We start from the raw sequence: 15324 nt of genomic DNA, 5'->3' as shown, positions 1-15324 counted from the left end.
GAGATCGCTTCCGTTGATCTTACTGGGGAGGGCGTCACTCTTCAAAATGCTAGCACTGCCCAGGTTTCTCTACGCTCTTCAGAATACCCCATTTCTAGTCCCCCCTCATACTTTAAAGCAATTGAAGCCAAAGTCTCGACACTGCTGTGGGACAGGAAACCGCCCCACATAGCACAACACAAATTAGTACGTAGCTGGTACGACGGAGGAATCGCATTACCGAATGGTAAATTATACTACGTCCCGCAGGATGAACCGGCATTCAGAATGGATAGGTGCCTACTACCCGTAGATCGACTGATGAAAGCCCTCTACACTAATAAGAGACAAAACACACTGACAGGACCGACTGCACACACGATTAAAATATGCCATACAGCGCAGAGGACACTGGGTTGGGTACTGACACAGGCCACCACCCTCTGGGAGACTCGACGTTTGGGCACCTTGACTAACACTAAGGGTTTCAAGCAATGGGACCTCATTGGTATTACTACAATAGGAGATCTGTGGGTCAAGGGGGAGGTCCTTCCCTTTGCAACGTTGCGGGAAAAATACGGGGTGGCGGAGACAGAATTCTATTGATACGTCCAAATTAGACACACGCTCAAGAGTGCTATCCCCCCAGATACCCAGCTAGCGGAGACGTCGCCCTTAGAAGACAGACTACTCACAGACTATGTGGACAAAAAGGCCATCTCCCAGATCTACCGTAAACTGGTTAATAATCAACCAGACCCCTTGACAACGCTGAGGGAAAGGCTGGCAGAATTAGGAGACATGGAGGAGTCAGATTGGGTGGACGCGCTAGCGTCGGCCCAGGTGGCAGCAATTCCATCTAAGTTAAAACGTATACAACTTAAAGTGCTACACCGGGTATATTATCCACGCACAACATTACACAAACTTGGACACACACCTGATCCACTATGTCTTAGAGGGTGTGGACAGACTGGAACATTTTATCATATAATATGGGAATGTCCACATATATAATCCTACTGGGAACAGGTGATGAATGAAATCTCGGAGGTAGGGAGAGCAGTCGCCCGCTGGATCGCAGAGGATGCCTTCTAAATGTCTGGCAACCTACGGATTTAACTTTGGCACTACAGAACTGGGCCACGCTAGGGACCACAATCGCAAAGCGAAATATCGCCAGGAACTGGGGCTCAGGGGTGATACCTACGCACCAACAATCGGAAAGAGACATGGATGTCGCAATGGTGGTGGTCTACACCCATAGAGGATGTCCTAAAAAATGGTCCAGAATATGGGGACAGTGGAATGACTTTCGGGGAAATATCTGTGAGCCTCCACAAACTGACACACCCCCGAAGCAAGCCCGTAAGCATAGGAAGGATTGCATGGGATGGATTGTAGATGTGATCAGAGGAGGTTGGCGATGGGAGGGGAGTTATGAGTGTAACGTCAATTGCTGTATACTAAAATTTCTAGGCTGCGATACGTCTGTCGTGTATGCCGCAATAGTTGATATATACAATCTATTGTCTGATGGAGATGTTTATTGTTCATGTAGATGCAAAAGTAAATGCAATAATATTAATAAAAATAAATATAAAACAAAAAAAAACCTGCACTCCAGCAGGCTCTAAAAAGAGTTGTTCGAGGTCAATGTTAGATTTGAACAAATCAATCGGGATACCATCTGTACCCGGTGCAGCTGCCTCCACCCCATACTACCTCCCCCGAAGCATATGTCACCTCCAAACACCCAAACCCAAAGTTCAACTTAAAAATTGAAAGTTTAGCATCTTCTAGATGTTGCTAAATGCGGCTTCTCTGTGTTGAGCTGATGCTAGTAGATTTTGCATGTGCTGCATGTCAACGTATGACTTATGGGCAGGCGATGTGGATCACTTACTTGCTTGTTAGTGGTATCATTCATTTAGTCATCTCTACGGTCTCCCCCTCCCTCGGTATTCAGGCGGTTCCCTGGCAATTGCGAGATGGTATAGCCATTGCATCTGTATGCCAGAGGAGTCCGGAGATCCTGCAGAGCATTTGCGCCTCCTGCGAGATCGATTGCGTCAACATCATTTAGGTCTCGAGGCTTGGGTCCGCGTGGAGGTTCTCGACCATGGGGAAGCCTCCAGATCCACCCTAAGGCATCACAAGGATGGTCTTTTAGCTGCCCAATCCCATGCCGCCTGCTGGGTGTCAACGAAATGGGAATGGCCTTCATGAATCACCTTGAGTTTCACCAGGAAATTGAGCATATATTTAAGATTAAGGGGCTTGAGTTTTTGTTTTATCTCATCAAAAGGCTTCTGTTGCCTTTGAGTTTCCCAGGTGTAATCTGAGAATATCATAATTCCGGATACTTGGAATGTTCGAGTCCTGGGTTTGCGGTCCTCGCAATGGATGAAGTCTCTGTCACGCTAGTTAAGGAGCATGGTAATCAGTGGAGGTGCGCCCGGCTGAGGGCGCTTGGCTAACAATGTGTGTGCTCTCTCAATCACACACCATTGCGAAAGGGTGTCCTTTGGTAGCCACGACTGCAGCCAATCTCGTAAGTTTGCCGGATCAGCTGACTCTGATCCCTTTGGTAAGCCCACAATTGCAGACTGTTGCACCAAGATGTTTTCTGCATCTTGGCCAAACTTTTCAAGAGTGGCATTGAGAGATAATAGTGTGACCACTTTGGCCTTGAGGGAAGCTACGTTATCTTCCACCGTGGAGATTATCTCCTCAGCTTCCATGACTATGTGAGCCATATTCTGGAGGTCTTTGGCGAACAAGCGATAAATCTACTTGTACTTCCCATTTCTTAGTTTCAACTGCCTCCCAATATGTTTGGATGGCTGCACCATATTGGCGCCGAGTCGAGGGATTACCCATTCCCCGCCCTTGTAATGGGGTTAGTGGTAAATCTGTCCATTTTATTTTCGGCGTGCGTCACCGGCCCTTTTTCCTTCCCCATGATGTGATGTATGTGGCCACCGGGACGCAGTCTTTATTTGGGGCCTTGTAGAGCCCATAAAAGTAGTCCCTGCTCGGCCTGCTTGCCCTCTGAAGACGAAGGCAACACAAGCTGCCAAGAGTGTCTGTTAAAGTTGTTTTAGGGTGAATTGGGGCCTCATGGTCATGACAATGGTTCCTGGCCTGTTGGTCAGGTCTATGCCCCCACTACAGTCAATGCCCTGGCTTCGCAAGAACTGGGCTGGATTAACAAGGTGGGTGAAGGTGACCTTCCACCCAGTTACGATACTGCGATGGGATCTGGTCCTCTTGAATCCAACCCCGATCTGCCTGCCCAGGCAGGCGATACGGACATATACAAGAGAAGGGGTGAGTGAGGCGTCAATTCCCACTCCAAAGGTAATCCAGTGCCCCGGTAACAGCAGCCCTGTGTCAAAGCAAGATCGTAGTTGTGGGTGGTCAGCAACCTGAAACCCTGGGGTTATGGGCAATCAGTCTGCCATCACTGCGTGACGTCCAGCTAATACTCCGCACTGGGACATGCCCACTGCAAGCCCTCCTTCCCCACCACCCTCACCTCAGTCTCCTGGGTAGGGGGGGGATCAGGGCCACACCAAGTCCGCTTCGAGTCCTTTTGGCAGGCGCAAGCCCACAGCAGGCTATTGTGTAGGCCCCAGCGGTGGGAGGGCCCCTTAAATCCCTGTGGCTGAGTCTCGGCATCCCCCAAGGTCATACAGCCTCGGCAGAGGAGGAGCCACTCCTTCCGGTCTCTGCACCACTCTGCCTCGGCATCTCTGATGCTCCATCACTCCAAGTGAGCAGGCTACGGGGCGTTGCTAGATCCCCAGACTGCTGGGAGCTCAACCGGCGGAGCCCAAAGCAAATTTAGAGGCAGCTCAATTGCTACTCTGCCAGCTCCCAGGGGCATCTACAACATGGGAACATCACAAATCATGACCACCCTTACCCACATCATCAACACCTCAATCACGTCCGCCACTTTCCCAGATGAATGGAAACTTACAGAAATGAACACCTTCCTCGAGAATTTCACAACGGACCCGAATCAACTGAGCAACTTCCGACCCATCTCTCTGCTCCTCTGTCCAGCCAAAGTGATTGAAACCTTTAATAAGCAACTCACAACCCACCTCGAGCTACACCATCTTTTAGACAACACACAATCAGTATTCAGAAAGAACTACAGCACCGAAACAGCACTCACTGTGGCCACCAACAACATTTGAAACACCCTGGACCAAGGAGAAGCAGCTGACCTCATCCTGCTCGACCCCTCCACGGCTGTCGACACTGTCCAACACAAAACCCTCATCAGAAGGCTCCACGAGATTGGCATACAAGGATCCACACTCAAATGGATGTGTTCCTTCCTCACAGGAAGAACCCAAAGGGTCAGGCTGTCACCCTTCAATTCAGAGACCAAGAACCTGATATGCAGTGTCCCACAGGGGTTGTCCCTCAGCCCCACTCTTTTCAACATATACCTGGCACTGCTCACCCACATCATCCGATCACAAGACATTACTGTCATCTCCTACGCCGATGACACTCAATTCATCATGTTCATGATGCACAAGACAAACATTACCAGAACCAACTTCACCAACTGCATGACCATGGTAGCAGACTGGATGTGAACCAACTGCCTGAAGCTTACCTCAGACAAGACTGAAGTACTGGTCTTTGGCAACAACACCTCCCAGTGAGATTCCACCTGGTGACCTTCTGAGCTTGTACCAATACCCACAGGCCATGCAAGAAATCTCTGGATCATCCTAGATGACAAGCTCAACATGATGGCCTAAGTCAATTCAGTGTCCCCCTCTTTCTTCCACATCCTACGCATGCTGTGAAAGATCTTCAAATGGTTGCCTCAGAACACCAGACAGAGTGTCACACAAGCACTCATCAACAGCAGGCTGGACTACGGCAACACTCTCTATGCCAGAATTTCCAAATGATTCCTACACAGACTCTAGACCATTCAGAACGCAACCACACAACTCATACCCGACCTTCCACGCCACACCCACATCACACCACACCTCAGACAGCTTCAGTGGCTCCCCATTCACAAGTGCAGCCAATTCAAACTTCTCACATTCACATACAAAGCCCTCCACAACACAGGACCAGAATACCTGAACAGCTGCAACACTTTCACCAACCCACCAGACACCTACGCTTGCCTCACTCTCACTCGTACACACGCCCCACATACCCAAAAGCAAAACTGGGGGTCGTTCATTCTCCTACATTGCACCCAAGACATGGAACGAGCTCCCTAAACACTTCAGAGCCTCTTCCTCACTGTTTGAGCTCCACAAGAAGCTTCTTCATATAAGCACCTTAGAACACACACCTTGGGCAAGCGCCTGGATTCCCTCTTGAGTGATTAGTGAAATATACAAATCAGTATAACATAACATGAACAGGTATATAGCTTGTTTTAGGGTTTCTTATATTTGGACGCATGCCAAAGATATAAAGTGTCTCTCAATGACTGTTTTAAGCCATATACATTTTATCGCCATTAGGATTCTGGCCAACTGCTAACTTTGAGAATCTTTTCTACCCTCTGTATGGATGTAACTTTTGATAATTAATTTTCATAGTAGTTTGCTTGCTGTAGGAGTCCTGATGAAGACCCCAATGAAATTGGTATGGGGGTTGAAATATCGGCGATTTGTCCTATTGACTGCTAGTCAATATGGAACGAGAAAACTGAATTTGTAATAACACATTTTTGTTTTACTTACATGCTTTTTCCAAGTAGTCAACAGTATATTCCTTGCAGGTTTTATATCACAAAGCGCGCCAATATTCACCTTAGTCACTGTTTCACGTTCACTGTGACTTTTTTTGAATGTCCTACCTTGTATAAGATATATATTATTCCACTATCATTGCCTTATCACTGGAATTGAAATATCGAGAATACATTCATATAAATACAATTAAGTGTATGTATTTTTTGTTTCACACATTGCCAACAAAGCATAGGCCAATATATTTTTTCCGAGGTAGCCATTGTAAATTAGTTGTTTACATTCTATATCCAGGTTCCCAGGAATACAGGGTTGCCCCTTAATTGTTCGGCACCCTTTATCTCCAAAGCTGAAGTCCTGGAAAGATAACACGGAAGACCTTCAGATCAACTCAACCCCTCACGTCTCCAAACCTCACCCAACAGTCCTGTACAGGCCACACTACAACTAACAACATGCATTAGTCACTAATCGAAAAGGGCACCTAGGACGCTGATGCAAATCAGAGTGCTTCACTATCCAGTCAGAGGTACGAAGTGCTACATAAATGCAATCGTACAACACATTACAGTGCCACATTTCCACCGGATTTCTACAGTCATATCTGAATACAAGCAACCTCTAAATTTCCACTGATCTCAATGGGAGACAATGTGTCATATTTAAAGATTTGGTTTTAATATTTTCAAAATTGGAAGTTCTCCAAATTCGTTTGTCTGCATCTCCTCTGCTATCATCTCAAGAATCATTTCAAGAAGGAAAGAACAATGGCCCAATCCTTTTCAGGCAATGCAGTGAGAATCTGGAACTCGTTTCCGCCTCAGCTCCGGACCACCGCCTCCTCCCAGGCCTTCAAAAGGGACCTCAAAGTTCTCCTCCTCCAGAGACACCTCCAAAAGTAATTCACGTCCTCTTGCTATTTGGAGGAAGACTTCCCACTACTGATATTTTCTACTTTCCATGATCATGGAAGTGCCTTCCCAGTGTTTGTCCTGTGGTTGGAGTGTCTGCCTTTTCGCAGTATTCTCCATGTTCTTGTGTTCGGTGCCCTTTTGTAACATGCACACACCACTTTGCCCTTGTAACACACGGTTACTACCTCTCACATGTTTTTACCTTTGATACTTGCACAAGTGCCACCTTGCCTACGTAACGCTTGTTCGTGTGCCTAGCATTTATTGCAGTATTATACCTCAATTTATACTCTGTTTTCTCTTATAACTACACACTTGTCACTTTCCTCTTGTGCACTTGTGACTACCTCATGTATTTTTGGTTGCTCACAATTTTTACTACCTCAAGTATTTTGTTTGCTCACAATTATCACTATTACCTTTACTACCTCATGTATTTTTGGTTGCTCACAATTTTTACTACTACCTCAAGTATTTTGTTTGCTCACAATTGTCACTTTTACCTTTACTACCTCATGTAATTTTGGTGGCTCACAATTTTTACTACCTCATGTATTTTGTTTGCTCACATTTGTCACTATTACCTTATGTAAGTAACGTATGCTTTTGTAATCTGCTCTTTTGTAATGTTTCTCATTATGTTTCATTTCTGTTCCTAATGTGAAGCGCTCTGACGCCTTCGGGTAAAGTCCGCGCTATATAAAAATGCATAAATAAATAAATAAATAAATAAATCTCACACAGTGAGTAGGCCCAATGGTTGCAGGCATGAGTATTCTCTGTAAGGGAGGTAGCCTGATGGTTCCATTTCTTGTGCTCACTCTTCTGCTCTCTTAACCCCCAGCTGGTGATGCCACAGTTCCTGAAGGCTTTACCTGTGTGCCTGAATGCCTTGCGGAAGAGTGAGGTGCTGCTGCCAGGGCTACTGACTACGGTGGATGAGCGTGCATGGCTGCGGCAGGCGGTGCTGGCCATGAGCATAACAGACTGCAGCATACACTTCTACCCACGTATCCTGCCTTTGGTAAGTGTGTTCTGGCAGTAAAAGCAGTCTGGTATGCTGCTATTTATTAGGAGTCTTCATACATTTGTTCTATAACTAGAGCAAGCACTCCATGGTTAACTGATGGGACCTTGTATCTCAGAGTGTGGAGTGGTTACACAAGTAGAGCGGCACTAGGTTCATATGTATGTATCTTAAATGCAAGGATAATTTTAGAATTCATAAGACTGACTTCCAAATTATGCAGATGCTCCTGCTGCTGTGATGTATGGGAATTGCAACTGTGAGAGAGCTCTGGCATTCTGTAAACTGAAAATATATCTAAGTACGAGGGGTTACATATAGTGTTTCCTTATTTTGATCTACTGGGCCTTATTTTCCAGGCGTTATCCTATACACACACACACATATACACACACACTCTCATATATATGTGTGTGTGTGCGCGTATATATATATATATATATATATATATATATATATATATATATATATATATACCTCCAACCGGTTTACCGTGCAACAAAGTATCCAATGCACGTTCCCCAGCACGCAGACAGCCAAATCAATAGTCCGAAGCCAGTCTTCAAGATGTTCTTATTTTATTTCATTTATCAGCATAAAGTGCAGGGTGCAAAAAGAACGTCGAACAGACGCGTTTCGGGCGTGAACGCCCTTGCTCACTGTTAGCGGTAATGAGACTGGCTTACATTTAAATAGTACAATGTAGCATTGAAAAAGCGCGCCCAAATGCAATGCATTGACACAGTAAAAGGACTACAATCATCACAAATCCCAAAATGACATTGTGTATGGGGGCCATATTTGCCTAGTCAAAATGTTATCAAAACACACTGAGAATGCATATGATTGTCTACATGTACAAATACTAATTTGAAGTATATCCCAAACATTATTTTCTTTTTTTCCTTATTTTTCCTTGTGGAAATGGTATACACGTGATCTACTGTTTATGGCTGTCAACAATTTAAAGTGCAAGTGCATAAATCGCGTGCAATTCTTACTTATACACAATAAAGTGACAACGTGCAATATTATACATACTGTGCAAATATGTTGTTTAAATATTCGCTGTGCAAATACGCTAATTTGAATATTTCCTGTGCAAATACGCAATGTTGACAGAAATGATCATAAGTAAAACATCCAAGGAAAATTTTTCAACAAAAAATAATGTTAAGTAGAAAAATCATGTGCTTGAATACATTTTTGTCATTCAAAAAGTTAATGGGCTAGATCCCTGCAATTGGATGATTGACATAATTCATATATGCACAAATGCTTGCGTGCCTTTTACCTGTGTTTTAAAAGATTTTTCAGTTGTGCTGTATTGTACTCATTTATCATAGAAGTCACAGTCCATTATAACTAATGAAAACAAACAAATTATAATGAAAACGGTGAGGGAGTGAATAAGTGTCCATGACCAGTTGTGTTTAGACAACTTAGATAGTGAAGGGATGAATCCAAATTAGAAAAGAAACATAAAAAATCAATCTTTCCACCAAAAAATTAGTAGTTTTTAAAAACATTATTACTAGGATGTTAAATCACATCCTGATTTGCTTAAAAGTTTGACAAAGTGGTTCAGGAGTTTAAGGATTTCATTTTTTTTTTTTTTTTTAAATTTTTGTAAACCTTTATTATGCATTAAGAAAGAACAAATACGGGCCCACAACCATCAGGCCGGCCACGAAAACACAAGGAGCAACAGTGCGTGCAAGTCGGTGACACAGCAATACGTAGTACCATCGGCAAATATTTAAGAGTTACACTGTAAAACACCGTATCACCGTGTCCCAGGATTAATGAAGGTTAATTTAAAATTTTTCTTGCAACTATTGAATTCATTACGTACTGTTTCTAAGTCATAAAAGAAATAATAAAGCAAGAAGGCAGAGTCCGTGCAGGTGGGACCTGATTGAGGCTACAATTCACCATACAATCTAACAACCCGACAAACAAGTCCCCACCCAGGCGGCGTGGCAGCATACAATGACTACAACAAGGTATCAGTCCCAACATCCCACCCAGCAACCGCCGCCACCCATCCCCTAGCATGCCTAGACACGGACCAAGACAGAAAAAGGAAAATAAAAATGAAGAAGGAAAAAATAAGGCACCATAGAACCGAAACCAACTAAAATACTAACCCCCCACCCTACACGCATGCAGAGGCTATGGCCTACCCCCCCCCCCCCCCCCAGCAGTGTGTCTGTCGCCCCATAAACCCGAAATATAGCGAGAAGAAGAAAGAAGTAAGAAAGGAAAAGAATACCATAAACTCCAAGATACAGAGAGTGAGAAAAGAGAATCCTAATCTTCAACTCTCAGAAAAATTGGGAGGAGGTCATTTCCACATACTCCCGGTCACCATCAGCCGACCAAGCGTCCCCGCCCCAATTATCATAGGCACTACTGAACTAGCAAGCAGAACAGCATATGGGGAGGGTCAATTCTAATTGCGCAAGCAAAGCAAACAATAAACAGTCCCAACCTAGTCCCCGCCCGCCCATGCGTTCATTACACTAAATAAGACCTAGCCCTGGCCCGATCTGGGACGCCCCCCTGCGCCCGCCCCTCTTGAGAAGCCAGCAACTGCGAAGAGAAAGGGAGAGCCCGCCCCAACAAGAACAAAGAAACAAAATGGCCACACTCGGTAATGAGGAAATGTCCGAGGACAGGATAGATGTCGCCAGTCCCAAACAGAGTCAATACATAAATGGAGCTGCGTGTCAAAAGCAATATCACCACACAGTGCGGGAGTTAGCAATGTATCCAATAAATAGGCACAGTCAGACAGGATAGTCAGATATTGCAGCGGAGGTCCCTTGAGCTCCATGGGCGAGGTTGTGCTCCGCGTTGGGGAAAGAGACATTGTAGCAGTACAAGGGCGGATAGAATGTACCTCCCTCTCCATGTCGTCGCGAAGCTGTTGATCAATTGCACACTTCCCCGGCAACAATGTTTCACGGACAGGGAGCAGCGGGGGCTGTTCAGTAGGGCAAGGAGAGGGGACGGGCAGGATATAGTCCGATCCAGACAGGCAGCCATCCAGCTTCTCCTCCAGCAGTCGCGAGCTCGCACACCACTCACCTCTCAGTTGAGTAAGAGCCCGGAAAACAGAGGCGAGGGTAAATGGCGATTGGTCATCCATTGCCTCCGTGGTACGAGACGCTTCAGCCAGTTCTGCTCCCCAACCGGGTGCAAGCCAGATATATCGGTCAGGAGCCAGGGCGCCGTCCGCCATTTCTATAGATGAACCAGCCGTCGTGGTCCCGCCGTCAGAGCGAGCAGCGATTGCAGGCAGGGTCGGCATCAGGAGGAGACAGGCAGCTCCGTCGGGACAGGGCAGGTCCTCAATAGCAGGCTGCATGCAGTGGGGGGGCTCTTCTCCGATCGGCACAGGAGAGGCGAGGCAATGAGGGAGTCCCGGCTGCAGGGGCACCTCCGATGTCGGAAAAGCAATGAGTGGCTATTCTTCAGCGTTCCGCAGTGGGAAGCGGCAGTTCAGGCTCCAAATCGGCAGGCAGTCCCAATCACACAAGCGCCCGGCGTAAAGGCCAGACATCCATTCGGCCAGCGCAGGATGGCAGCGCCGCTCCAAAGTGATCGGCCCCTGCAGCCGCGGCAGTCACAGGCGGCGCTTCGTATCACAGGTCCCGGGTCCAGGGCTAGAGTCGTCACCTGCGTGCATCTCGACGATTTATCAGGTTGCCGGGCAGGTAGGAACACCGGAGGGACACCAACGGAATCAGGGAACTTCCCCAAACATCCCGCCGATAAACAGTGGCAGGATAGTAAGCAGGATTGCTGTGCGGGGAACAAAGGCTTGAGGAGCCGGGAGGCTACACGTCCGTCTCCGCGGCCATCTTGGCTCCTCCCAAGGATTTCATTGTTAACGCTACATGGGGAGTTGCTGACTACTCGTATCTGAAGTTCTATTCATTGATATTCAAAACCACATGTTCGAGGCATATGGGCTGCAGATGGTACATTATGAATAGATCGCCATCTGGTGTTGGGCTCGGATGATTGCACTTTGTTTTTCTCTTGGAGAGTCTTTTGTTTCTTGGTGACTCCTCCCTTGGTTGGTAGTGCGCATGGGCATCGGCTCCATCCTTAGATTGTTTTTTTCCGCCATCGGGTTCGGATGAAGATCGAGACGCTCCAGATCAACTTCAGAAGAAAGTGATTTTCGGCGCGTATTCCCTTTCCAATTCGACGGTATTGTTATTCGAACGCGTTCATTTCCATTCCGACGCGTTACAAATTCAAAATAGAAGAGAAAAACTTGGATCTACGTCGAAGAACAGGAGGCCTTTCTCGACGCAGTCAAGCCCGGAGTCCATGGAAAGGACTCCATTCAAAAAATGTCCAACGTGTGGTGCTAAGTTCCCACACAAGGACCTACACGAGGTGTGCAACCTCTGTCTATCGCCTGAACACGAATCCAGGGACTGCGAAGCCTGCGCAGCATTCTCCTCCAAGCTAACGATTAGAAATCGTCGAGCTCGAAGACACGAGGTTTCCAGAATGCAGGCGGAAGCGATCCCGGAGCTGTTCGGAGACAAACAAATCGAGGAAGAAGAGGACCAGTCGGGGTCGGAAGGGGACCAGTCGGAGGTTGAAGAACTCTTCGAGCAACAAACCGTGAGTGACGACGTCCCCTTACCGAAAAACCGACCCCGCGCGGTAACGACCCCGCCCTCGGGCCCGGTCAAACCGCTGAAAAAAGTTTCCGACGCCCCGCCCTCGGGCCCGGCAACGAAACCGAAACTGAAACCGAAACACTCGGACTCCCACCATGTCGGATCCGAGAAAAGGGCGACATCGACTTCGGCACCGAGGCTACATACAAAGGAGAGCTCGGTATCGAAACATTCCATGTCGAAACATAAATATGACTTATCGCCCAAGAGACACTCGATACCAAGAAAGTCGGAATCGAGCAAACATTCGGTGTCGAAAACAACAAGATCTGACGATCGAAAACAAAAGCACCTCTCGGAACCAGGACCCTCGGTACCGATTCAGGAGCAACAGACAGATCCCAAACAAAAGATCTTGTTTATTGATCCACAAACTGGGAAAGTGGTCACGAAGAAGAGAAAGAGTGAACAGTCAGAAGATAAACCTCTTCCTTCAAAAAAGAGAAAAATGGGGACAAATATAACTCCTCCTGCTTCTCCTCGTCCTAGAGTAACACCCTCTTCTCCTATTCCTCACAATAGGCCAAATATTCCTACACCTTCCACACCAAGACCAGCTACACCTCAGTCAGATGTAGACAGTGATCTAGGGGAGGGAGAACCTCAAGGGGATGACGAAACTATCCCAGATGAGGAGGATCCATGGGAAAATTATGATGTAGGGTCAGATGAGGACAACGACCCAGAGCTACATCCCTCAAAGCCTTCACCACCTGATGATAACACAGGTTTTGTGCAGCTCATTAATAGGGCAGCAAAATATCACAAACTAGATATGCATACAGAACCTCAAATAGAGGATTTCTTGTTAGAGACTCTACCTAATGCACAGAGAACATCAGGTACTCTTCCTATGTTGAAGGGTCTTCTTACTCACACAGAGGAAATATTCGAAAACCCAGTGAGAGCCAGGGTGTTAAACCCAAGAATCGATAAAAAATACAAAGCGGCTCCAAAGGACCCAATATTTATTAGAGGGCATGTACCTCTAGACTCGCTGGTGGTCTCAAACGCTCGTAAAAGAGCAAACTCACTATCTACAGGAGAGGCACCTCCACCAGATAAAGAGTCGAAGTTAATAGATGCATCAGGCAAAAGAGTAGCATCACAGGCAGCGAATAGCTGGCGTATAGCCAATACACAAGCACTACTCGCACGTTACGACAGGGCACATTACGATGAGTTAGAAAAACTTCTCACACATCTCCCAAAAGAACATCAGAAGAAGGCAGACCAATTAATACAGGAAGGTAAAATAATAACCAATACTTCCATTAAGTGTGCATTAGACGCAGCAGACACTGCAGCAAGGTCGATTAACACTAGTGTCATGCTAAGAAGGCACGCATGGCTTAGAATCTCAGGATTCAAACAAGAAGTACAAACAGCCCTACTGAACAAACCATTTGATCAGAAGACATTGTTTGGTTCAAGCACAGACGAGACATTAGAAAAAATGAAGAAAGATACGGAAACGGCTAAGTCAATGGGAGCATTGCAACAGCCAACACACAGAGGTTCCTTTCGTAGATCCACCTATAGAGGGGGCTCAAAGAACACAGGAACGAATCAGCAATCCACATCTTTCACACCAACATCACCCAGAGGTAATTCAAGAGGCAGTTACAGAGGTAACAACAATAAGGGAAGAGGCCGCGGAAATAATAACAACCGCAACGCCTCAACACCAAAACAGTGACTTCATAGAACTCCCCCCAGACCACATAACACCGGTCGGGGGACGTCTATCACAGTTCCTACCTGTCTGGGAAAACATCACGTCAGACAAGTGGGTGAGACAAATTATCCAACATGGTTATTGCCTAGAACTCACAGCTACCCCACCAAACATCCCCCCCAAACAGCGTCCAATGAGTCAAGATCATCTGACATTGTTAAGAGAAGAAGTGCTAGCACTTCTACAAAAGCATGCAATAGAGAAGGTCCCAAAAGATCAACAAGGAACAGGAGTATACTCTCTATACTTCCTGATCCCCAAAAAGGACGGGTCCCTAAGACCAATATTAGACCTCAGACCTCTCAATGCTTACATAAATTCGGAGCACTTCCACATGGTCACGCTCCAACAAGTACTCCCTTTACTGAAGAAAGGGGACTTTCTTTCTACACTGGATCTAAAAGACGCTTACTTTCATATCCCAATTCACAAAGCCCACAGAAAATACCTAAGGTTTGTGTTAGAAGGACAACACTATCAGTTCAAAGTCCTTCCGTTCGGTGTCACAACAGCACCGAGAGTTTTCACAAAATGCCTAGCTGTGGTGGCAGCACACCTAAGAAGACAACAAATACATGTCTTCCCATACTTGGACGATTGGCTAATAAAGGCCAAGTCAAAGGAAGAATGTCTTCACAACACACAGAAGACAATTCAATTGCTGCACCACCTAGGGTTCACGGTGAACTACAAAAAATCACACCTGCAACCAAACCAGATTCAGCAATACCTGGGGGCTACAGTAGACACAGAAAAGGCAATAGCATACCCCAACCCAATCAGAGTACAGACAATGGTCGGGTTAATACAAAGATTTCAACCACAACACTCACTACCAGCACGAGTGTTTATGCAACTATTAGGCATGATGTCCTCCTGCATACTGCTAATACCACATGCCAGACTACAAATGCGCCCACTACAAGAGTGTCTAGCGACACAGTGGAATCAGGCTCAAGGTCAGATTACAGATCTGGTGTTGGTAAACGACCGGACGTATCGCTCTCTGAAGTGGTGGAACACAGAAAACATTTCCAAGGGACGGTCGTTCCTAGAGCCAATTCCACAAGTGATAATAACAGCGGACGCATCTCTCTCCGGATGGGGAGCGCATATGGACAGATACACAGTACAGGGGAAGTGGAGTGTGCAGCAAAAGAAACTGCACATCAACTACCTAGAACTATTAGCAATATTTCTAGCA

At 46.3% G+C, this 15324-nt stretch overlaps 1 protein-coding gene across 1 annotated transcript in view; it reads left to right on the top strand.

The window, feature by feature from the left end:
* LOC147679853 (protein transport protein Sec24C-like) overlaps window positions 1-15324 on the top strand; it is a 257445-nt gene that overhangs the window by 194377 nt on the left and 47744 nt on the right. Inside the window, exon 19 of the mRNA XM_086943414.1 lies at window positions 7491-7670. Coding sequence (XP_086799540.1) covers window positions 7491-7670 — 180 coding nt within the window. The remainder of the gene's footprint in view (window positions 1-7490; window positions 7671-15324) is intronic.

This window comes from Lissotriton vulgaris, chromosome 11 (assembly GCF_964263255.1).
Source record: "Lissotriton vulgaris chromosome 11, aLisVul1.2, whole genome shotgun sequence".
Lineage (NCBI taxonomy): Eukaryota > Metazoa > Chordata > Amphibia > Caudata > Salamandridae > Lissotriton > Lissotriton vulgaris.
This window is presented reverse-complemented; position numbering and strand designations above follow the sequence as displayed.